Raw genomic sequence first — 23,278 nt, 5'->3', positions numbered from 1 at the left:
TCAATGGTGGAGAGGGTGGACCCTTTAAATATCTGGGGGTGAATATCGAGGAGGACGTGACCTGGGACTGCCACGTCACCGCGGTCGTCAAGTAGGCACAACAGCGCCTCTACGGCCTCCGATGCCTGAAGAAATTCAGCATGAGGCCCCAGATCATAAGGGACTTCTACAGAGGCACAATTGAGAGCCTCCTGACAAGCAGCTTCACCTCGTGGTATGGCAACTGTACCGTCAATAATCGGTCAGCGCTGAGGAGGGTGGTTCGCACGGCCGAAAAGATCACCGGATGCGAGCTGCCCAGTCTGGAGGACCTGTACACCCAGCGCTGCCTCAGCAAAGCCCTGAGAATCATCAAGGACCCCACCCCCACAACAGTCACTTCACCCCCCTGTAGTCCCAACGGTGAAAGGATACAGAATCCTAAAACACGAACAAGCAGACTGAGAAACAGTTTTATCCCCCAGGCCATCAGACAGGAAACAGTAGCTGTGCAATAACACAGCATTATGCACCTTACTAGAGTGATGTACTAGTCCTGTTTTTATAGATTATCAATTTGTTTTAGGTAGTACTGATTGCTTTTAGACTTGGTTTTAAGGTGTTGTCTTTGTTTTGTCTTTGTTTTTTTTATTGGTGGAGCTTTCCAGACTAAGAATTTCACAGGAATGTACCCAGTGTTACTAAGTGACTAATAAAGCTGAACTGAACTGAAAACCTGCTATTTTTTGGTTCAGGCTGGGAACCAACTTTTCAGGTTACTAACCAATTTTCTTTTTTGGTCAAAATGCTCCGAACAGTTCAAAATTTGGTGTGCAATCCACAATTGAACCTGCTTTCTATATTGGTGATGAAGAGGTAGTAAAGAGTGGAGGGCCTCGCCTGGGGATCTGCCTTATAACAAACAATATGTCCAAATTACTGTAGTGTACCAAAACAATCCATGCTACAGCTTCATTGTATCTTTCAGTTCTGAGCTGATCTTTATTTCATTAGATGGTTAGTTCTCGCCATCTAGTGGACAGAGAGTGGAACTACATCATCTGATGTGCGATTTCTCTGACACTGGCTGGGTTTCTACCACTGGTTAGACTGGTCTTGATGTCACTCTGAGGTTTCTTTAGATTTGATCTTACATACAATACACAGAACACCAGGACTGACGAGGAAGAAATGAGCAGCCTCTTCTCTCCCAGTGTTTCCCCAGCACATCAAGGAGAACTGTGTCTGTAAACTGACCTGAAGTGAGTTCAGCAGGTGAGAATCCTACCAGAGGAATCTGTAAATGTTTGATACTCAGGATCACTTTGATCATGTTGTGCTGTATCACTGTTTAACTGTACAGTAGAAATGTTTCTTGATGCCCATTGGCTCATTCAAAATATCTATTTGAAATATGTTGTCAAATTTCTTTCCGAGTTTCATCACAATAATTCCAGAAAGACTTATATATGTAATGTTGTTACTGTTTCTTAAGTAGAATCGACAATGGTTTAATGGTAATCTGAGGTTTCCTCAGGGGAAAATGTGTCTGAACTGGTCTGACAGCTTTGATTGACTTGACTTAAGTGTTTACATCTTTTCACTGTTACAGTTTTTCTCAGTCTCTTTGGTACATTATTTAGAACAGAATTGAAATCCTCAAAAATACTTCTTTGGGCAATGTGTGACACATTAGACCAACCAATGATCAACTAGTTCTCTAAAATGCTCTCTAAAGTAGCTCTCAGGTGCATTTTTTCTCACAGGTAAGACATTCCAAAAAATCCTTTCTGCTGCGTTGCAGGGAAGATTTCTGTCTTGACGTGGGTAAGAATCTGTGGCTCAGCAGACAGGAATGTCAGCATGTATAGAAACACTGCGTTGTAATTTCCCATAAATTCCCCATAGAGCATGTACAGTTCTGACTTAGAGATGTTTCCTATGTATATATTTCTATATTTTTTTTCATTTATGCTATGCAGTGCTGTAAAACAGTCCTGTCATTTTCTTTTCTTTTCAGTGACTTGGTCTTTGTGAATGTGAACTCTGCCCCATTTCTTGCAGTCAATCTCTCACATACAGTAATGTGAACCTTGTACTGTTAAATCTAGCATTTTAACTATCTTACTTGTAAACTAGTGTTCTCAGGGCATGTTTATTGACACAAGATTTTGCTTTTGAGAGATAAACTAAGGATTCTGAGCAAGTTACAGACTTTTGCAGGTAATCCGTTGTGTGATTCTAATGGTACGATGTACATCCTGTTTTGCAAATGATAAGGATGGAAACTGTCATACTCTTAAGTGAAGTGCATAGATGAAGTGTTAAGTGCTTAAATGAAGCCATCTTCCAACACTGAGACTAACCCGGTTTCACTAAAGACTGTTTAGCACAGTCCAGGTCTCAACTGTCCCAGAGGCTATAACTTACTTTCTAGATGGATCAGAGTCAGCCCAGGGTGGGCAGGAACTTAGTGGTTGCTCAGGGTCCCTCAGCCTTCAGGGGTCTCTAAAGGGATAGAAAATGTGAACTCTCGGTTAAACTTTTGTCATAATTTAAATATTCAAAGATAGATTTAAAGATTTAGAGACACAGACCTTGACTTTCTCTTGGCACCCATAAATCCCCCAGATGCACTTTGTTTTTCAGGATGTAGCACAGGTTCAGGGTTATACATTAAGACATTTTTTAGGATTATTGAAAATATATATATTTTTAATTTTTGTTACAGTTTTAACAATTTAAATACAGATACCGATACTGGTCATTTTTTAAATGGATAGACAAACGTGGCAGAAGCATAACCTCTGCCACCTACCTGTGGCTGGATATACTTTTCCCCTCTGAATACTTTTGTCAGACAGAGGGTGGGGCAGGAGACTTGGATGTTTGAGCATCTTCTTATTTCTGTTCAGCCTTGTTGTTTTTAAATGTTTGAAGAGGATGCTTGTGTTGCTGCTGTGAGGCACTTTCTTGTTGAAAATAGTGTTTCTTGCTATATTTTTATCTACAGGTGAAATGTAGCACCACACCACGCTACATTTCTTTTCTGCCACTCTCTCATGTTTAATGTGAAAGTTTGTGACTGTGCATACTCCTGCATGTGCTAACTATGTGCCCTAAGTTCTGATGCAGCCACCCACATTTTGGATTTTTATAATTTCAATATCAACATATTTTTAAAGGAATCAAAACCAAATGAGTAGCTTGTCGGTACTGAAGTATCACTTCAGCAGTGTCAGTCTGCCCACCCTGTCAGCCAAACCAAAACTCAGAGGGGGGACAAGGATCTCTACTCTCCATGACTCTTCTCCACGTCGGAGCTCAGCACTCAAATTACTCCACCATCATTACTGACACTCAAAGATCTGTGTGTGTTGTGTTGAAGCCCAGAGCAGGAGCACAGACCAGTCTATACTGGACCTGAACCTGAACCTGAACCTGAACCTGAACCTGGACCTGAACCTGAACCTGAACCTGAACCTGGACCTGAACCTGAACCTGAACCTGGACCTGAACCTGAACCTGGACCTGACCCAGCTGTGTGTCCATCAAAAGTGATCGGTCAATGGCTCGACCTATTGACCTCAAATATGGACATCAGGCTGATGATCACATCATCAGCCTGATGTCATCCATCACAAGTAATTATTTACCTCAATTTATTATTATTAAAACATTAACACACAAATAACTTTCAGCAGAATTTCAGTGTGTTCATTAATCAGTGTTTGTGATTGATCAGGATCCAACATGAGAGACCAGTCTGAACCCACCTGTGTGTCCTTCAAGAGTGACCGGTCTATGTTTCGACCTATTGATCTCAAAAAAGGACACCATTTTGATGATCAAAGGTAAGAATTCAAACCTGAAGTTATTTTTGTTGTAAAACACTCAAAATTCAACATAATTTTCAGCAGAATTTCAGTGCACCTGTTCATTTATCAGTGTATCTGATTCTATCAGGATCCAACATGAGAGACCAGACTCTCCTGGATCTGAACCCAGCTGTGTGTCCTTAAAGAGTGACCGGTCTTTGTTTCGACCTATTGACTTCAATGATGGACACCAGTCGAATAATCAAAGGTAAGAATTTTAACTGGATTTTTTTGTAGTTGTTGTGAAAACACGTAGAATTTAACATAATTTTTTAGCAGCAGAATTTCAGTGCACCTGTTCATTTATCAGTGTATCTGATTCTATCAGGATCCAACATGAGAGACCAGACTCTCCTGGATCTGAACCCAGCTGTGTGTCCTTAAAGAGTGACCGGTCTTTGTTTCGACCTATTGACTTCAAAAATGGACACCATTCCCATGATCAAAGTTAAGAATTTAAACTGGAAGATATGTTTGTTGTTAAAAAAAACATCTAAATTCAACATTATTTTCAGTAGACTGTCAGTGCACCTGTTCGTTTATCGCTGGATACATTTACATGCAGCCTCATATTCCCATATTATTCCAAATATGACAATATTGTTACTTTGCTATGGGTCATGTAAACAGCATATTCCGTTTGGATTGTCCCAATTAAGACATGGAACATGTCAGTATTATGCAGGTTTTAGTAGCATTATTTGAACATGTGTGCAGTGCATTGAGAATATGCATCTAAACACATGTCTTCTTGTCTGTTTACGATCAGCTCTGTGCGTTGTCATGGATATGTTGTACACAAGCCAACTCAGTTTGCAACAACAACAACAGTTTGCAGTGCTGCGGTCGAGTTGCATGCACAAAAGAAAAGCCAACATTTCTGGTTGGGAGGAGAAACACACCTACTTGTAAACATTATGAAAGACTTGGATATCAACAGGTTTTTGCATATGTTTAAATGTCACAACACCAACCTTTTCAAGAAGGTGGTTGAAAGAATGATAGAGAGGTTGTGTTCACATGGTCCAACAAGTCCGCCACTGGTGGGAAACTGTGAAAAAATTCTATCTTGATGGAAAGAAGCAAAATGACAAGCGGCTCCAGTCGTTCCACTTTTCCATATTTTAATGTGATAAACAACATGTTAGATCATGTAAAGTAGGCACGGATGCATGTAAATGGGAGTATTAGTGGAGTATTCCTTTTTAATAGTCATGTAAACAACATAGTAGGAATATTGTCTTTTTCAGAATAAGGACAAAAACTGGAATATATTGTGCATGTAAACATTGTGATTGTATCTGATTCAATCAGGATCCAACATGATAGACCAGACTCTCCTGGACCCGAACCCAGCTGTGTGTCATTAAAGAGTGACCGGTCTTTGTTTCGACCTGTTGACTTCAAAGATGGACACCAGTCGAATAATCAAAGGTAAGAATTTTAACTGTAAGTTTTTTTGTGGTTGAGAAACACTCAAAATTCAACATTATTTTCAGCAGAAGAATTTCAGTGCACCTATACATTTATCAATGTTTCTGATTCTATCAGGATCCAACATGATAGGCCAGACTCTCCTGGACCTGAACCCAGCTGTGTGTCCTTTAAGAGTGATCGGTCTTTGTTTCGACCTATTGACTTCAAAGATGGACACCAGTCTAATGATCAAAGGTAAGAATTTAAACTGGAAGTTTTTTTAGTTGTGAAAACATTCAAAAGTCAACAATAATTTTCAGCAGAAGAATTTCAGTGCGCCTGTTCATTTATCAGTGTTTGTGTTCTAGCAGGATCCATCATGAGAGACCAGACTCATCTAGGTCTGAACCCAGCTGTGTGTCCTTTAAGAATGATCGGTCTATGTTTCGACCTATTGACCCCAAAGATGGACACCATTTCCACGATCAAAGGTAAGAATTAAAATGCGACGTTTTTTGTGTGTGGTAAAAACCCTCAATATTCATAATTTTCAGCAGTGTTTTATCTCTTGCACATTTATAAGTATTTGTGTTTCTTTCAGGATCCAATGTGAGAGACCATTATACCATGCACCCAACTGTATATCCATGAAAAGTAACCACTTCAGACAGTTTTATACCAAGATACAAAAAAAACATTTTACCAAGTAAAGTACTTCTTGTTTAAATTCCTAAATTGCTTTTCCCAAAAATAATTGTATTGAGCATGAAGGTCATTTTCACAGTGTATATCCTGTGTTCTTGGGAGGATGAAGCTGTGTTTCAACTAGAGCACAGCACATGTAACACTGTGTGTCATTATAACCTTCAAACCGTCAACTTTGTGCCGCAGACTTCAGCAGAGATTAGACATTCCCATTGGTCAATCTGTCCAGCAGCATCAAAGACAGCTGGACTCCATATTTATGGTGTGTAAATGTACAAACACAACAACCCTGTTTTGTACAAATTACATTTCTATGTTCTTAAACTGTTTTTGCTCTGGCAAACGTAATCTTTATCAGGAGCATGTTCACAGATGATACCATGAATCAATGAAGTGTTACATTAAAGAGTCGTAGGTCAGAGGTTGTGTAATGTTTCAGACTTCACATCCTGAGTCCTGTCTGTTGTTAATGTCAGTGAAAGATGGTGATTTCAGTTTCATGTGCTTTAAATCACTTCAGGTTTTTTTTTCTTTTTGTATGAAACCAGACCAGATCTTTCTCTAACGTTAACACAGAGCTGTGAGAGTCACAACTGAACCAGAACACAGTTTCATAATGCTGCAGTCACTCATACCGTAAAATCAGATAACTTTGATGACAACTAATAAAATATGTTGTTGGCAAACGTTTGCTGATATGTTTGGTAGCAACATTTTTGTGACTTGCTTTATCTGTTTTAAAAGCATTTAAAGCATTTTCTTCTCTCTTACAAACATATTTCATGTTGACAATTAAATGTATACAAAAGTAATTTCTTGCAGACTTGTAACAAACTAAATATGGAACCACCATTCTGAACTTAAGTCTCTTAACTTTTTTTGTGTTCCAGCTGCTTGAGGAAAACATTGTCAGTTTTGTGAAGAATGAGCTGAAGAGGATTCAGAGAGTTCTGAGGTCAGATTCCCCAGAATGCTTAGAGAGTCAGAGGGAGGATGAGGAGGTGTTGCACGGTGAGGAGGAAGAGCAGAAGAGGAGCAGTAGAGAGGCGTTTCTGAAGATCACACAACACTTCCTGAGGAGAATGAAGCAGGTGGAGCTGGCTGACTCTCTGCAGAGCAGTAAGAGGACTTTAACACATTTAACATGATGGAAAGAGGAAATGGAGGCAACATGGGAGATGTTTACATTTCCAGTCTTAGTATATTGTCATAGTTAATTTTTTATGTGATTTAGTGCAGCATCGGCCATAGCGTTTATTTAGACTCTTGTGTTTCCTGTTTTGAATAACTGCTGTCCATGCTCTGAGAGTCTGTGGCTGGGTTAGTGTGTACTGTCAGGCCATGACCCCTCTCTTCAAGGGCCTGGCCAACAACAGTTTGGGCTCTTTGCTTATTAGTGCCCACTGGCTAAGTTTTCTATTAAGCTGCTAAATCAGAGTGTTTTCTTTTGCATTAGTGTTGTGCAAAAATGCAACTGTTGTAGAAGATGAGCTAATTTGTCATCATTCAGTTGTTGTTGTTAAGCAAACAGCAAAGCTCTCTAATTCTGGGGGCAGTACATCCCTTGGGGTGACTGGAAGCACCTTGTCAGGTGTGGTGGAAAACTACTACACTTCAGCGGTGGAGGATGCCAGGTTCTGTTTTCTTCACTCCTGTCAATTGTTTGGTCTCCTTTTTCCAACCACTTCACAAGCCCTACCACTGAGTACATTTACATGGACAGTTTAATTCCCTTTTCATTCGAAATGAAAGTTCATTCCTATTACAAGTGATCTTCTAAACACCTAAATCGGAATGAAAATGGCCAATGTGATTGAAAAGACAATCCGATGTAAAGGGCTGGAATATTCCATTTCTAATTCCGAATGAAAGAATTTCTCGCACTTGTATACACTCAGTCCTCTTTAAGTTCATTCCGGTCTCTCTGCGCATGCTCGTTTCCTTGCCCTTCTGGCGCGATGACGTGTATAGCGTGCATAGCAACGGGCTGAGATAGAGCAGTCGGACTCGTTGCAGTCACCGGTTTCCATTCCCCAAAGCACGGTCTTCTATCTCCCTTCTCCTCCTCAACAGATAAAGCATTAGCAGAACAAGGTTGCTGTCGTACTGCTGCTTCAAGAATATAAGCAAAACACGCCAGAAAAAGGCACTAAGAACGGCGTCGTCAAGCATCTTTTTATCCGGAGCGAGGACTACAGTGTTTTCTTCCGGTAAACGTAAACATGTAACATCCGCCCCGCCCCCTATCCAATCAGAAACCTTCCCTGCCCCAAACCTTGCGCAGACCCGAATACAGGCGATTAAACTGATCTCCCATGTAAACCCTCATTCAGAATGAATATTTCTCATGTAAACTACCTGGAAAAACTTTAATTCCGAATGATTTCATTCAGATTTATTTCATTCCGAATGAGAAGCCATCATGTAACCGCACCCACTGTGAGCCACCTCATTACCATCAGTTAGCTCGATTGTATGTTTTGGGTTACTTAATTCATGTTCACTGCAACAGATGTCTTTTTCATGTGGCATGACAGCCCTTAACTGTACATTAGGACATCAGTTTCTGAATTAGTACTGTAAGTCGAGGGCAGTAGCGTGCACAACTGCTTAATATCAAAAGCTTTCTCAGCTTGCCACCTTGTCGCTCGTACTTTGTCTATTTCAGAATGGTTATCTTTGCATTTTTATTGTCAAAAATTGTGGATGGTCCCGACAGAACCAATCCATTCCACCCTGTTTTTTCTTCACCCCTCTGTTGAGGTACCTAGAAACACTGCAGTCTGTTAAAAGCTCAGTAGAGAATCAACACTCATGCTCAACAATGACTATTTTTAAGTATTCCATTGATTTCGACACAGACTCTATACTCCAGCCTACTACCCCATTCCATGGACAATAAGCGAGGTGCAGGCGTTCCTCTGCATCGTCGGTGAAGAGGAATTACAGCATGAGCTGGATGGAGCAGTGACATAGCTGTTACTATCTGGTAACATTGCTGCCTACATTTAATAGTACTGTCTGTGGATGACACAAAACAGTAGATACGCAAAACAGATTTATGGTTCATGTACCTGTCCATACAGGTTAGGTATGGTTCTAAGGGTACAAAGCTGAAAGTTTTTGGTGGAAATGGGGCTATAAACTTAATGCCATGATTGCCAACAAGACACAATCTTTACCTTAACCCTGGTCCACTTGTACATAGCGCAAGGTTTGGTTTCAGTCCTTTTAGGTTAAGGAGACTTTACCAACATACCTCAGTGATGACAGTTGTCATTTGTTGTCCATCAGTTTCTCAACAAAAGAGTTGCGCTTTCAACAGCACACCATTTTCACGTGTTCATAGCACTACTCTCCTCACTGGTATCTGCCACTGAGGAAGTACATAATAAACAAGGAGCAGTGATTCATTTTGGGGGTCAGTTTCTTAGCATTGTCCTATTTGTATTTCCTGTTTTTTTCTTCAGGGACATCTGCTGCAGTGAGCTGTAAACTTAAAGCTAACCTGAAGAAGAAGTTCACGTGTGTGTTTGAGGGGATTGCTAAAGCAGGAAACCCAACCCCTCTGAGTCAGATCTTCACAGAGCTCTACATCACAGAGGGAGGGGCCGCAGAGGTTAATGGTGAACATGAGGTCAGACAGATTGAAACAGCATCCAGGAAACCAGACAGACCAGAAACAACAATCAGACAAGAAGACATCTTTAAAACTGGACCTGGAAGAGATGAACCGATCAGAACAGTGATGACTAAGGGAGTGGCTGGCATTGGGAAAACAGTCTTAACACAGAAGTTCGCTTTGGACTGGGCTGAAGACAAAGCCAATCAAAACATACAGTTCACATTTCCATTTACTTTCAGAGAGCTGAATGTGCTGAAAGAGAAAAAGTACAGCTTGGTGGAACTTGTTCATGACTTCTTTACTGAAGTAAGAGAAGCAGGAATCTGCAAGTTTGAAGAGCTCCAGGTTTTGTTCATCTTTGATGGTCTGGATGAGTGTCGACTTCCTCTGGACTTCCAAAACAATAAGATCTTGACAGATGTCGAACAGTCCACCTCAGTGGATGTGCTGCTGACAAACCTCATCAAAGGGAATCTGCTTCCCTCTGCCTGCCTCTGGATAACCACAAGACCTGCAGCAGCCAATCAGATCCCTCCTGAGTGTGTTGACATGGTGACAGAGGTCAGAGGATTCACTGACCCACAGAAGGAGGAGTACTTCAGGAAGAGATTCAGAAATGAGGAGCAGGGCACCAGAATCATCTCCCACATCAAGACATCACGAAGCCTCCACATCATGTGCCACATCCCAGTCTTCTGCTGGATCACTGCTACAGTTCTGGAGGATGTGATGACAACTACAGAGGGAGGAGAGCTGCCCAAGACCCTGACTGAGATGTACATCCACTTCCTGGTGGTTCAGTCCAAAGTGAAGAACATCAAGTATGATGGAGGAGCTGAGACAGATCCACACTGGAGTGCAGAGAGCAGGAAGATGATTGGGTCTCTGGGAAAACTGGCTTATGAACAGCTGCAGAAAGGCAACCTGATCTTCTATGAATCCGACCTGACAGAGTGTGGCATCAATATCAGAGCAGCCTCGGTGTACTCAGGAGTGTTCACACAAATCTTCAGAGAAGAGAGAGGACTGTACCAGGACAAGGTGTTCTGCTTCGTCCATCTGAGCGTTCAGGAGTTTCTGGCCGCTCTTCATGTCCACCTGACATTCATCAACTCTGGTGTTAATCTGCTGTCAGAAGAACAATCAACCTCCCAGTGGCCTAAAGCCTTCAGAGACAAACCCAAACTGAAACATCTCTATCAGAGTGCTGTGGAAAAGGCCTTACAAAGTCCAAATGGACACCTGGACTTGCTCCTCCGCTTCCTCCTGGGTCTCTCACTGCAGACCAATCAGACTCTCCTACAAGATCTGCTGACACAGACAGGAAGTAGCTCCCAGACCAACCAGCAAACAGCTGAGTACATCAAGAGTAAGATCAGTGACACTACCTCTCCAGAGAAAATCATCAACCTGTTCCACTGTCTGAATGAGCTGAACGACCGTTCTCTAGTGGAGGAGATCCAACAGTACCTGAGTTCAGGAGGTCTCTTCACAGATGAACTTTCTCCTGCTCAGTGGTCAGCTCTGGTCTTCATCTTACTGTCATCAGAAAAAGATCTGGACATATTTGACCTGAAGAAATACTCCGCCACAGAGAAGACTCTTCTGTGGCTACTGCCAGTGGTCAAAGTCTCCAACAAAGCTCTGTAGGTGGATGGATCATTATATAGTCAGCAGCTACATTATTCATCATTTCTCTAAATACATTATAAAATACATTTGTGTTTATGTTTTACAGATGACATATTAAATTTGTTGTTTGTCTCACCAATCCTACAGCCTGAACTTGTGTAACATCTCAGATAGAAGCTGTGAAGCTCTGTCGTCAGCCCTCAGCTCACAGCTCTGTAGTCTGAAAGAGATGGACCTGAGTAACAACAACCTGTGGGATTCAGGAGTGGAGCTGCTTTCTGTCGGACTGGGGAGTCCACACTGTAGACTGGAAACCCTCAGGTCAGTATTCAGCTGTTTGTTAAACAGTCAAGCTTTAGGTTCATATTAGTGAATAACACCTGTAGGGTCTTCATGGTTGCATGATTTCTGTTTTTTGATACAATCACAAAAGACAGATGAAGGTAGTGTTGCAGTGATTTGATGTTAGTACGTGTGTGAGTGTAAGTGTGTGTGTGCATATCCATCTGTCTGCTGCCGTCCATCTCAAATACTACTGGACCAGTCAGCCTAATATTTTGTGTGCACATTTATGACTGTATGCTCAAGGGCCTCTTGTAGTAATGCTGATTCAAAGTTGTTTAAAAAAAACTTTCATTTTCGGTCGTATGCAGTCATTGACTGTAGACCCGTCACTCCTTTTACCCAGCCAGTAGGGGCTGCAGGTTTTCGGCACATTGGCCTCGCTAAGAACAACAATCCTTACTGTCTGTTGTCGGCCACATTTTGGTCTTCTACATGTCTCAAAACTAATCACTCATAAAAATGTTTGGTCTTATTTTGAACTGTAGCATCTGCAGATTAATTCAATACTCAATATATTCTGATCCTCCAAAGTTAGGCACATAATTCCTTTATATTTGTACTTCTACCACAGATAGCCTAGGCAAGGTTTGGTAAGTGGTTTCTCTTTTGGTCTATTTGATTGTGTGTATCATTGTTGTTTCCCACTTTGTTGTACTGTATCCTTCAGACTAAATTAATACTGTTCAAAGTCCAGTTATGCTGCAGCTCTGTCTAAAATAGACATGAGGTGTGTATTTTTCTTACCTTCTGGGAACATCTGAAATGCATCTAGGAATTATGAGAATTTTCTAGAGTAGCCGCGATCAGCTTGGGCAGCCGCTTGGCTGCCTGGCAGAGATCTGCACTCCTCTGAGGGGACTCTTTTAGTTGTGATTTATGTTTATTTGTGGTTATTGTGACTGATATTGATCCAGGTTTGGGTCGCCCCCAGACCCTTATAGAGGGGAGCTACCCCATTGTTGGCTCTATCCCCTTTATGTAACCTGAAGTAGTGGGTCTTTTGTTTTTCTCTCTCTCTCTTTTTAAGGATTGACAGTCTGATTCAGCTGTGGTCTTGGTTGAGGGGAGGAATAAGGTCACCCAGCCTTCCTCCCCCATCTGCTTACTCCGCACAGATCCGCCAGAGTGAGTCAACACACTCGAGCCGAAGATACATTTTCTAAAACTGTTTATAATGTGTTCCTAAATCTAGACTGTCAGGCTGTCTGATCACGGCAGACGGCTGTGTTTCCCTGGCCTCAGCTCTGAGCTCCAATCCCTCCCATCTGAGAGAACTGGACCTGAGCTACAATCATCCAGGAGACTCAGGAGTGAAGCTGCTGTCCGCTGTAGTGGACGATCCACGCTATAGACTGAACACTCTCAGGTATGGACAGACAACAAGAGCTCACATGCATGTTTCTCTAATGTCTCTAATTTCATATTCTTCTGCTGTGGTCTGTCATCATGAGGGGCATTTTATTTCTCTTTAATCTGTTCAGAGCAGTGAGTATACCTGAGTTAGGAAACACATGGATCTCCAGAACTTTTATCTGATTGAAACACTCATTAAAACATTTCTCATTTTAGACCTGCTAGCAACATGGCTCTAGGAATGGCAATGTTTATCAGTCCAAACCTTTAGACTGAAATATCTATTCAACTTTTTGTTCATTTATGTCCCACTCAGGATGAATTGTAATAACCATGGTGATTTTCTGACATTCCATCTAGTGCCATCATCAGATCAACATTTTAATTTGCCGAGTATTTTGGTTTCAAGTTGTTTTTTGTCATTATAGAAGAAGGAGATATACTTTATTAATCCTTGAAGGGGGGCGGCATGGTGGTGTGGTGGTTAGCACTCTCGCCTCACAGCAAGAGGGTTGCCGGTTCGATCCCGGGCGTGGGAGCCCTTCTGTGCGGAGTTTGCATGTTCTCTCCGGGCACTCCGGCTTCCTCCCACAGTCCAAAGACATGCAGATTGGGGACTAGGTTAATTGATAACTCTAAATTGTCCATAGGTGTGAATGTGAGCGTGAATGGTTGTCTGTCTCTATGTGTCAGCCCTGCGATAGTCTGGCGACCTGTCCAGGGTGTACCCTGCCTCTCGCCCGATGTCAGCTGGGATAGGCTCCAGCCCCCCCGCGACCCTCAAGAGGATGAAGCGGTTAGAAGATGAATGAATGAATGAATCCTTGAAGGGAAATTCAAATTTTTTCATTCTGTTGTCATATACACACAGGCCTGAAATACACACATACACAAACAGGACCTATACATGCTTTAATAGATAGATTTCAGAGTGAGGGCGTTGGTTTCGCTGAGCAGTTGAAAAGACACAGTGGTGGTGTCATGGCACCGTCCTATGGCGACTTGGTGTTGCTCTGTCTGTCAGTGTGTTTGTTTGCGCTGTGTTTACGTGTGGATTATGTCCTGGGGGTAATCAGGTACGAGAGACTGGCTCTCCTTCACATATGGGATAGCATGGCTAAAGTTGAGCCAAAGCTGAACTTTTACAAGGACGTTTTAATCGGACCTAGGGACACAAGTGGTAGCCGGGTGATCACCGACCCCAAACCCCAGCTGAGAACCAGGAAGCGGGGCAAAAGAGCTGGCGCTCTAGTCCGTCTGAAACAGCAGAGGCACCGAACCAAGAGGTTTACCAAGCGTTTTACTCTCCAACGTCCGATCTCTAGTAAACAAGCGCGATGAGCTCTCCATCCTCATCAACAGCAGATGGGTCATTGCGGATTGCTCTATTCTGTGCTTCACTGAAACCTGGTTCAACGCTGGCATCCCCGACAACAGGACGGCTTCACCCTCCACCGTACAGACCGTACTGAGGCGTCACAGAAGACCAAAGGTGGGGGAGTACGCTTCTATGTGAACCAGCGGTGGTGCACAGACACAACAGTGATCTCACTGACCTGCTCTACAGTCCTTGAGACATTATCCATAAAGTGCAGACTGTTTTACCTGCCAAGTAGTCTCGCTCACCAGACCTTTCTCAAGATAAGAAAGGTCTGGCTGGGCCGACTCTCAATTTAAGATTGGAGAAAAAAACGCCCCGGTTGCTTGTATTTCTTTCAACCAATCACAATCGTTCTAGCCGGTGCCACAGCAATGGTGCGCTTGCAAAAATATTGCCGGGGGGAAACAGGTTTTGGTGTAACACGCCCACAAAAATATCGCCTACAGGACGCGAACCATGGCAGAAAAATGGCTACATCCCCGCAAGATCAAACACCGCAAAAGTTAGTAAAGGATGTGTTGAAAACGGTTGAAAACTGCTACACAACCGGAGGTGGTAGGGCGGGACTTCAGCGGGTTGCTCGTTCCGCCCAATGAGAGGCTGATCTATGCAGCGAACTTCCGCCCACTCAGACTACCTGCCAAGAGACTTCACTTCCACCATACTGATCGTTGTTTACATACCTCCTCAAGCTACAGAACCCTCTCATCACGTATCAGTTTCAATTTCAGTTTCAGTTTCAGTTTATTTAGAGTGTAAAATCACCATGCTAGAAACATGGTCTGTCAGGTATTCTTACCTGGACTCTGTGGTGTTGGTTCTAGGAAACTTTAACCATGTCAATCTGAAGAGGTCCCTGCCCAGGTTTAAACAACAGATCCGAGTGCCCACCAGGTATAATAAGATCCTGGATCAATGTTACTGTGTCATTGCTAATGCCTATTATGCAGTGGCTTGGGCTCCGCTAGGGAAGTCAGACCATAACACCATCCTTCAAATCCCTAAAACTAAAAGCTGTTAAACCAACAACTACAGTGGTAAAACAATGGTCTACTTCAGCAACTGATGCACTGAAGGACTGTTTTGATAATACAGACTGGTCTGTTTTTAAAGAATCATGTCATGATCTATCATCATTTACTGAGGTGGTCAATGCTTATATAAATTTTTCTGAAAACGTATGTGTGCTTACTAAGACTGTGACTGGGTACAGCAATAACAAGCCATGGTTTAGCAGAGAGATAAAAAAAATCTCTGGAAAAACAAAAGCAATGCTTATAAGAGTGGGGACAGAGATTTATATAAAGTGGCTAAATATGAATTTGAGAAAGCTGTCACTTAGGCTAAAGCTGACTACAGACCCAAGCTTGAGAACAAACTTAACAGCAATGACAGCAGAGGAGTATGGGAAGGCTTGAGACAGATTACCAATTACACAAGCACAGCACCAGGGGTCAGTGATGATCCTGAGCACCCTGACAGTCTAAATGAGTTTTACTGTCACTTTGATAATAGTTATGCCCCTTTATGCAGCCCAGGTGTGCAAACCCTGTCAGCTCCCCTTTTGTCATCGAAGAAGATGAGGTCAGGCTCCTATTTAAAAAACAAAACTGCAGGAAAGCTGCAGGCCCTGACCTTGTATCGTCCGCCACCATCAAACACTGGGCAGTTAAGTTGGCTCCAGTTCTCACACATATTTTTAACTGGTCGTTAAGGGAATACAGAGTCCCTGACTGTTATAAGTCTGCTGTCATAGTTCCCGTGCCCAAAAACACTAAGATTAGCTGCCTGAACGATTACAGACCGGTAGCCTTAACTCCTGTAATAATGAAAATCTTTGAACACATTGTATCTGAACACCTGTCCAGAGTAGTCAGCCTAGAACCCTTCCAGTTTGCATACAGGGCAAACAGGCCCGTTAAGGATGCTGTGTCCCTATGTATTCACTCCATCCTACAGCATCTGGAGGCCCCGGGCAACTATGCTAAGATCCTTTTTTCAATTTTAGCTCTGCTTTTAATACAATTTTACCCAGCAAACTTTTTAAGAAACTTCAACAGTTGGACAGACTCCCTTTGTCACTGGGTCTTGGATTTCCTGCTGCACAGAAAACAAATTGTTAGGGTCAATAATAAGACCTCTAGGGTCATACACATTGGCACTGGCGCCCCCCAGGGGTGTGTCTTATCACCCCTGTTATATTCACTGTGCAAAAATGACTGCGTATCACACCCAGACTGTGTCAAAATGTATAAATTTGCGGATGACACAACACTGGTGGGGCTGATTTCTGGGGATGATGACACTGCTTATAGAAATGAGGTCCACACACTAATTGAATGGTGTACCCTCCACAACCTAGAGCTAAATGTCTCTAAAACTAAGGAGTTGGTAGTGGACTTCCGCAGGAGGGGAAGAGTGTCCCAGCCCCTGTCCATCAAAGGGGCCGAGGTGGAACGGGTGGGNCAACCTAGAGCTAAATGTCTCTAAAACTAAGGAGTTGTAGTGGACTTCCGCAGGAGGGGAAGAGTGTCCCAGCCCCTGTCCATCAAAGGGGCCGAGGTGGAACGGGTGGGCAGCTTTAAGTTTTTAGGCACCACAATCTCATCCTCACTGAAATGGGGAGACAACTTGAGCTGTATCACCAAAAAGCCCACCAGAGGCTCTTTTTCCTCCATCAGTTGAGGAAATTTGGGGTGGCCTGTAAGGGGATGCTGCAGTTCTATCAAGCCACTATTGAGAGTATTCTTACCTTCTCTATAACTGTCTGGTATGGCAACTCTACTGTCCAGCAGAGGCTGCAGTTAGACAGAATAGTCCACATGGCTGAGAAGATCATAGGCTGCAAACCCCCCCCCATCTCAGATATATACGAGGCCCGTATCCAATGCAAGGGCATGAGAATCCTATTGGATGAAACCCACCCTGCCAACCCCCTCCTAAGGATTAAGTGCTATCAAAACTAAGACCTCCTGCTTTTTGAATAGTACATACAGGAATGTCATCAAATTCCTTAACAGCGCTCCATCCCTGCACCAATACCGTATGGAAGTAGGAAACTCCCCTACAGCACTTGAATAATCTGCCCTCTGTTTTTTTGTCATTGTATTTTTATATGGTATTTATGCTGTAAGTATGTTGTTGTAAGCTACTGTCATTACCGTCTGTCCTGCATCTCTCTCTCTCTCTCTCTCTCCCTGTCTCATTGTGTCATACGGATTACTGTTAATTTATCATGTTGATCTGTTCTGTACGACATCTGTTGCACGTCTGTCCGTCCTGGAAGAGGGATCCCTCCTCAGGTGCTCTTCCTGAGGTTTCTACCGTTTTTTCCCCCGTTAAAGGGTTTTTTTTTTTGGAGTTTTTCCTGATCTGCTGAGAGGGTCCTAAGGACAGAGGGATGTCGTATGCTGTAAAGCCCTGTGAGGCAAACTGTGATTTGTGATATTGGGCTTTATAAATAAAATTGATTGATTGATGCTCTTATTATGCTGCGGTGTTATTTTCTTTTTATACTATTGCACATTAGAGTCAACCTGCTACATATTGTACTTTCTGAGATTTTGCACTTAAAATCTGCACTAGTCACTTTAGACTTTAGCCTCCTGGACTAACATCCAGGTTTAAAACATGTCAAGGTGTATGAGGTATGACCTGTTCTCATGCCAAATGTGACCCTGTGTAAGCCATGAAGAGTGTCCTATGTCCTATGTCTGCTATTCTTGTTTTTGTTTTCTTGTTTGGTGTTTTGTCTTGTGGTTGTCCTACTATGTAGAGCGCACTGCAGCAAATCCCTAACGACTTGTGCAAGTTATATGGCAATAAAGTATTGAATTTTGGACAGGCGCTCCAAGCAGGTGGGGGGTCAGTGCCTTGCTTCAAGGCACCTGGGCAGTGTCCAGGAGGCAAACTGGCTAAACCCAGAATATATCCCTTTGTCACTGGGTCTTGGATTTCCTGCTGCACAGAAAACAAATTGGCTAAAAAAGTCTGGCTAAACCCAGAATATATCAGGATGGGATATGTATGTTGTGATCTACAAATTATACTATACTAAGTGTCACACGGCCACACCAAATGTTGGGAATCTAAAGTGACACCGAGGGGGACCATTTGTAGGAAATGCCTAAATACGGGCCTGACCTTGTAACAGATCTCCAATTAAAGAATAAAAATGGCTATCGGAAATAATTAATAGTTATTATTAATAATTATTAATTATGTTAAACAATGTGACTTAATTTACAATAAATCACCTCATGGGGCACCATTCCCAAAAAGCGAAAAATGATAACCTGTAAATGGTATTAGTCTCATAAAGTTCACTTAACAATTAATTTGGAATTTTGATTGATAATTAAACCAATACCTAAAACCAAAATTACTATATTAATTGTAAAGGCTGAGTTCTTGACATAGCAGAGGTTGACTATTCATTCACTCTTGTGCAATATTAAACAGACAGCAGGTATGATTCCAAAGAATTATATTTATTCATAAAGAAAGAGAGAGAGAGAAACAAAGGCAGGTGTGGTAATCGAAGGGCCGTTTGGCCTACAAAACAAAATGGCTTACAACAGAGAACTACAAGATGGCTGAATCAAAGCTGGTTTCAGATCGCGGGAGGTCTTGTCTGACTGTGTGAACAAAGACAAAGGAAAAGAAGCGGGAACTTTGCGTTGCCTCTTTGGGTGTAGCTCTGTTGAAAGCCAATGTGTAAATGAGTCTATGTGAATGTGATATGTGTTGCAAATGGTCTGGATTAGTGCAGAGGATGTTTAGTTGCATGCAAGACTCTATGAACAGCATTAGCAAACTAACACCAATCAGCTTTGGCAAAGCCAACTAACCAATGATCTAACTGCAATAATCACAACAATGACTTAATAAACAACATTAAATCACAATCGACAAAGTTAAACAGTCTTGCTTAGCCTGTACGACTGTAATAAAGCTATGCCCAGTTAGTACATTACCAATCCTTGAATGGGGGGAAGAGTCGCTTTGTGCTGTGTGGTTTTTGTTAGCTGGCAGAGGAAAGCTGGAAAGAGCTGTGGTTCCAGAAGCAGTCTTTGTTGTGTGTTCCAAAAGTGCAGATCAGAGGAAGCCGGTCGCTCAGGGCCCGTGCAGAATAAGACATTGGGGTGCTAAGTTAGTTGCAAACCTTTTGTTTGCACACTAATTTCTCTGGTTCCCAGTTCTGCGCCTGCTGTGAGCGAGGGCAAGTCGTAGTCCAGGGCTGGTCAAGGGCCGAGGAGAAAGAACTACTGAGCTGGTCAACAGCCCAGCTGGAAGAGAAAGACAGATTGAAGAATCCAGAACCTCTCTTGAAGTTTGCTTGGTGACCTCACAGAGTCACATGACACTGTCCAATCAAGTTTGGAGACTTGTCTCTCACTAAGGTGTGAGGTGGGGCATCCTGTGGAGATAAGGGCCAAATGGCTGTCTCTGTTTGAAGAACAAAGAACATGAGGAGAAGCCTTCCCATGTAACAAATGTCAAATCATCTGTGGTCCAGTGAATCCCAACATGTAAATGATGATTGTTTTTAGCCGCCACATTTATTAACAGCCGATCATTCCTACACTGTGATCAGTGAGATAAGAATTCCAGAATCACACATGAACCCCACTGTAAGATCTGCACTGGTTTGCAAGATAGATTGATAAATTAGGACCATTAGGTTTAATTCATATCACTTTTTCCTTGATTGGGCAAGTGAGTTGCCAGCTTTAGTAACACCCTCTGTGGCATTTTACCTGCCCCAGGCAAACAGGCAATCCTTATTGTTGATCCCTGCTGCCAGATGTTGGTTAAAAATCATTCTGTGTTTCTTCCTCCAGGGTGGACCATTGTGGAGAGCAGAGGTTAAAACCTGGTCTGAGGAAGTGTAAGTGTGGATTCACTTTGACTTATGATGACAAAACACCACAGAGTCAGTTTCTCTTTAAAAGAGAAAACAAAGTTGAGTTGTGGTATTTATTAAGAAAAACATTACAGACAACTTGTCATCATTAAATTCTGAAATGAACAACATCAGTGCAAAAACAAAGAATAAACCCTTGTAATGTGCCCAATGATCAACTGTTGCTGTGTTGTATTTTCTCTCCATCAGATTTCTGTCATCTCACACTGGACACAAACACAGTGAACAGAAACCTCAAACTGTCCGAAAACAGCAGGAAGGTGACGTGTGTGGAGGAGGAGCAGCCATATCCTGATCATTCAGAGAGATTTGACACCTTGCCTCAGCTGCTTTGTAGAAATGCTCTGACTGGTCGCTGTTACTGGGAGGTGGAGTGGACAGGACTGGTTCGTGTAGCAGTGACATACAGAGGAATCAGAAGGAGGGGAAACAGTACTGAATGCGTGTTTGGCAGAAATAATCACTCCTGGAGTCTGTACTGCTTTGGTAATGGTTTCTCTGTCTGGCACAATAACAAAGAAACAGTCCTTCCTCTTCCTTCCTCCTACATCTCCCTCTCCTCCTCCTCCTCCTCTGCCCATCACAGAGTAGCAGTGTATGTCGACTGTCCTGCGGGGACTCTGTCCTTCTACAGTGTCTCTTCTTCTGGCAAACTGACCCACCTCCACACCTTCAACACCACATTCACATGGCCTCTTTATCCTGGGTTCAGGTTCCGCTCACACGGTTCCTCTGTGTCTTTGTGTTCTCTGTAGGATGAGACAGCCTCCAACCCTGTGGTTTAAATGTTGGTGGAGAAGGCTTCACTTTGGTTGACATTTGGCTCACTGATTGTGTCTTCAATGTCACAAATGTGATTGTCTGAGAAATCGTGAAATTACTTTCTCAGGACTGAACTTGTTTTGTACAAACTGTGATGACTTGATTTTTTTTGTTGCCGCAGCATCTAGTGGAGTTTAAGTATATTTGTTAATGTTAAAGCTGGTGTTTGCAGTTTTCCGAAACAGCAGAAAAAAAATGGCAGAATTTGAAAATACACACTCCTCCTGCAGCTCCCTCCTCTCTGTCTGAAACCCCTCCCACCAGACAGGTACAGGCTAAAGTGGGATTAATAACTGTGTGGCAGACCCTACGCCCTAGCCTGCGCACGTCGCCCAGGCATGTTGCCTACGCCGCCGTGGGCCTTTATACTTGTGCAGTGGTGTGTCTGTGTCACTCTGCAGTTACACCTCCAAAACACTTGTCAGCAGGTGGCTTTCTGTGAAGTGCTGTAGGCCTAAAGTTTAGTTGATTCAAAACACACATTAAACACACATTAAACATGGCTTAATAGACAATTTCAAACACAAGTACACAAACTGGCTTCACAATAACTCGCAGCATTCACAGACAAACACTTGTCTTTATCCGGACACATTTTCCCTACAAATACAACATGCTAACGTTATTAGCACATTGTATAAATTAGCCTAGCAGCTAGCGATCTTTCCCTCTTCTCATATAAAACCAGGGACAACATTTAACAAAGGTAACGGCACACAATTTGGCTTCATTACAACTCACAAGGTTCACCGACAAAATAACTGTCTTATACTAAACACGTTTAGCCTACATGTGCTTTCATCATTTCAAGTGTTAAAGAAATGTGTAAATGTGTAAAAAGAAATGTTAACACAAAAAATATGCATTCTCAGGAAAGTGAATAGATAATTACATCAAAGGATCCATCTGGGAATGAACCAACCAGTTACGACCACTAGGAGGTGTGTCCACAACAATCACAAACAACAACAAACAGTGTCACAAGCTAAAAGGTGTAAATATGAATTCCTACTTCTGGAAATGTAGCAAGAAATTATGTATAAGGAGTTTTAGAATCCAGATAAATAAATGAAGATGCACATAAACACAAAAGTTGCATCCAATAATGCAGAAAACTTTAAGAATATATAAGCTTACAATATGTGTATGATCACTTCTTGGAAAATTTGTGATAGAATAAAATCATGCTTAAAAGTATCCGAAATTTACGAAATATTCTGTGTAAGCAGAGAGTACAGACTACACATTTCATTAAAAAAAAATCTCAGAGGCAGGATATGTCTACAATGATGACAAATAGCATAAAAAACTACTAACAGCTACATGACCCTATTAGCCTAAATAATATAAATTATACAATAGAGCAAAGGAAAATGTAAAAGGGGAAGTTTCCAGCATGAATACATACAAGAATCCTAATATAACAAGAACTAGTCCATACCCATTGAGTACAGCATACCATACCATGACTTAGTCATACCGAAAATTAGAAAAAAAAAAACCAAACATTGGGCCACAGGGGGAGCCACAGCGATCAGTCACATTTTAGCCATTTTTAAGCATTTTTCTGTTGTTATAGCGCCACCCAGTTGCCAATTAGAGTTAAATTTCTCCAGTCACCTTGAGGCGTCCTGTTCTACATATCTACCAAGTTTAGTAAAAATCGATCAGTTTCTTCATTTAAACATGAGTTTCATGTTATAACAATATGTTATCTTGTTATTGCATCAAATATTTCATGTTAAAACAATGTGATTTATCAAGTTATAACATGAAACATTTCATGTTGTATGTCCATGTTGTAAAAAGATAAATAGTATATTGTTATAACAAGTAAAGTTTCTTGTTTGTCGATCATAATAATGTGAAAATATCTTGATGAATGTGAAAAAGTACTCGTGGCGAAACTTTTGTCATTATTAAACTGAACTGATTTGTTTTTTTATTTATGCATTTATTTATTTATTTATTTGTTCTAGCGTGACACTTCACTTCTTGAACTGTTTAATCGAAAGTAATATATAGGCAAAGTTTGACTCATGAAGCATTGTTTCAAAACTTGTATGAAGAGGAAGGCAACAACGATTCCTTTGCACATGAACACTAAGTCCTAAGTCTTATTGTCCAGTGAAAAATTGTAGCATGGGGGAAACTGATTATGAAACTACTGGATATGAAACAATTGTGGATTTTATTATATTTGAAACTTTCTTGGG

The 23,278-nt window shown here is 41.9% G+C and overlaps 1 protein-coding gene across 2 annotated transcripts; it reads left to right on the top strand.

Moving 5' to 3' along the window:
- The first annotated feature begins 1,121 nt into the window (after positions 1-1,121).
- LOC126390065 (NLR family CARD domain-containing protein 3-like) lies at positions 1,122-22,986 on the top strand. 2 transcript variants are annotated; one of them, XM_050044161.1, is made up of 14 exons: positions 1,122-1,254; positions 3,368-3,623; positions 3,725-3,833; positions 5,172-5,291; positions 5,409-5,528; positions 5,642-5,764; positions 5,875-5,979; positions 6,165-6,240; positions 6,869-7,097; positions 9,449-11,249; positions 11,383-11,556; positions 12,773-12,946; positions 20,158-20,204; positions 20,430-22,986. In XM_050044161.1, the coding sequence occupies exons 2-14, from the start codon at positions 3,548-3,550 to the stop codon at positions 20,993-20,995; spliced, it is 3,720 nt and encodes a 1,239-aa protein (XP_049900118.1). In that variant the 5' UTR covers positions 1,122-1,254; positions 3,368-3,547; the 3' UTR covers positions 20,996-22,986. The 2 variants fall into 2 exon arrangements, with proteins under 2 accessions (XP_049900118.1, XP_049900119.1); XM_050044162.1 differs by lacking the exons at positions 1,122-1,254; positions 3,368-3,623; positions 3,725-3,833 and having other exon boundaries at positions 5,134-5,291.
- Positions 22,987-23,278: the final 292 nt, after the last annotated feature.

The sequence above is a fragment of the Epinephelus moara genome, chromosome 5 (genome assembly GCF_006386435.1).
Source record: "Epinephelus moara isolate mb chromosome 5, YSFRI_EMoa_1.0, whole genome shotgun sequence".
Classification (NCBI taxonomy): Eukaryota; Metazoa; Chordata; class Actinopteri; order Perciformes; family Serranidae; genus Epinephelus; species Epinephelus moara.
The sequence above is the reverse complement of the archived record's forward strand: the minus strand, read 5'-3'. Positions and strand labels throughout refer to the sequence as shown.

What these genes read in the sequence shown, in the direction of transcription:
- LOC126390065 (XM_050044161.1), top strand. Translation starts at nt 3,548, where the DNA reads ATGGCTCGACCTATTGACCTCAAATATGGACATCAGGCTGATGATCAC. An exon ending in CCTGATGTCATCCATCACAA is followed by an intron (nt 3,624 to 3,724) that starts GTAATTATTTAC and finishes GTGATTGATCAG; the next exon opens with GATCCAACATGAGAGACCAG. An exon ending in GGCTGACTCTCTGCAGAGCA is followed by an intron (nt 7,098 to 9,448) that starts GTAAGAGGACTT and finishes TTTTTTCTTCAG; the next exon opens with GGACATCTGCTGCAGTGAGC.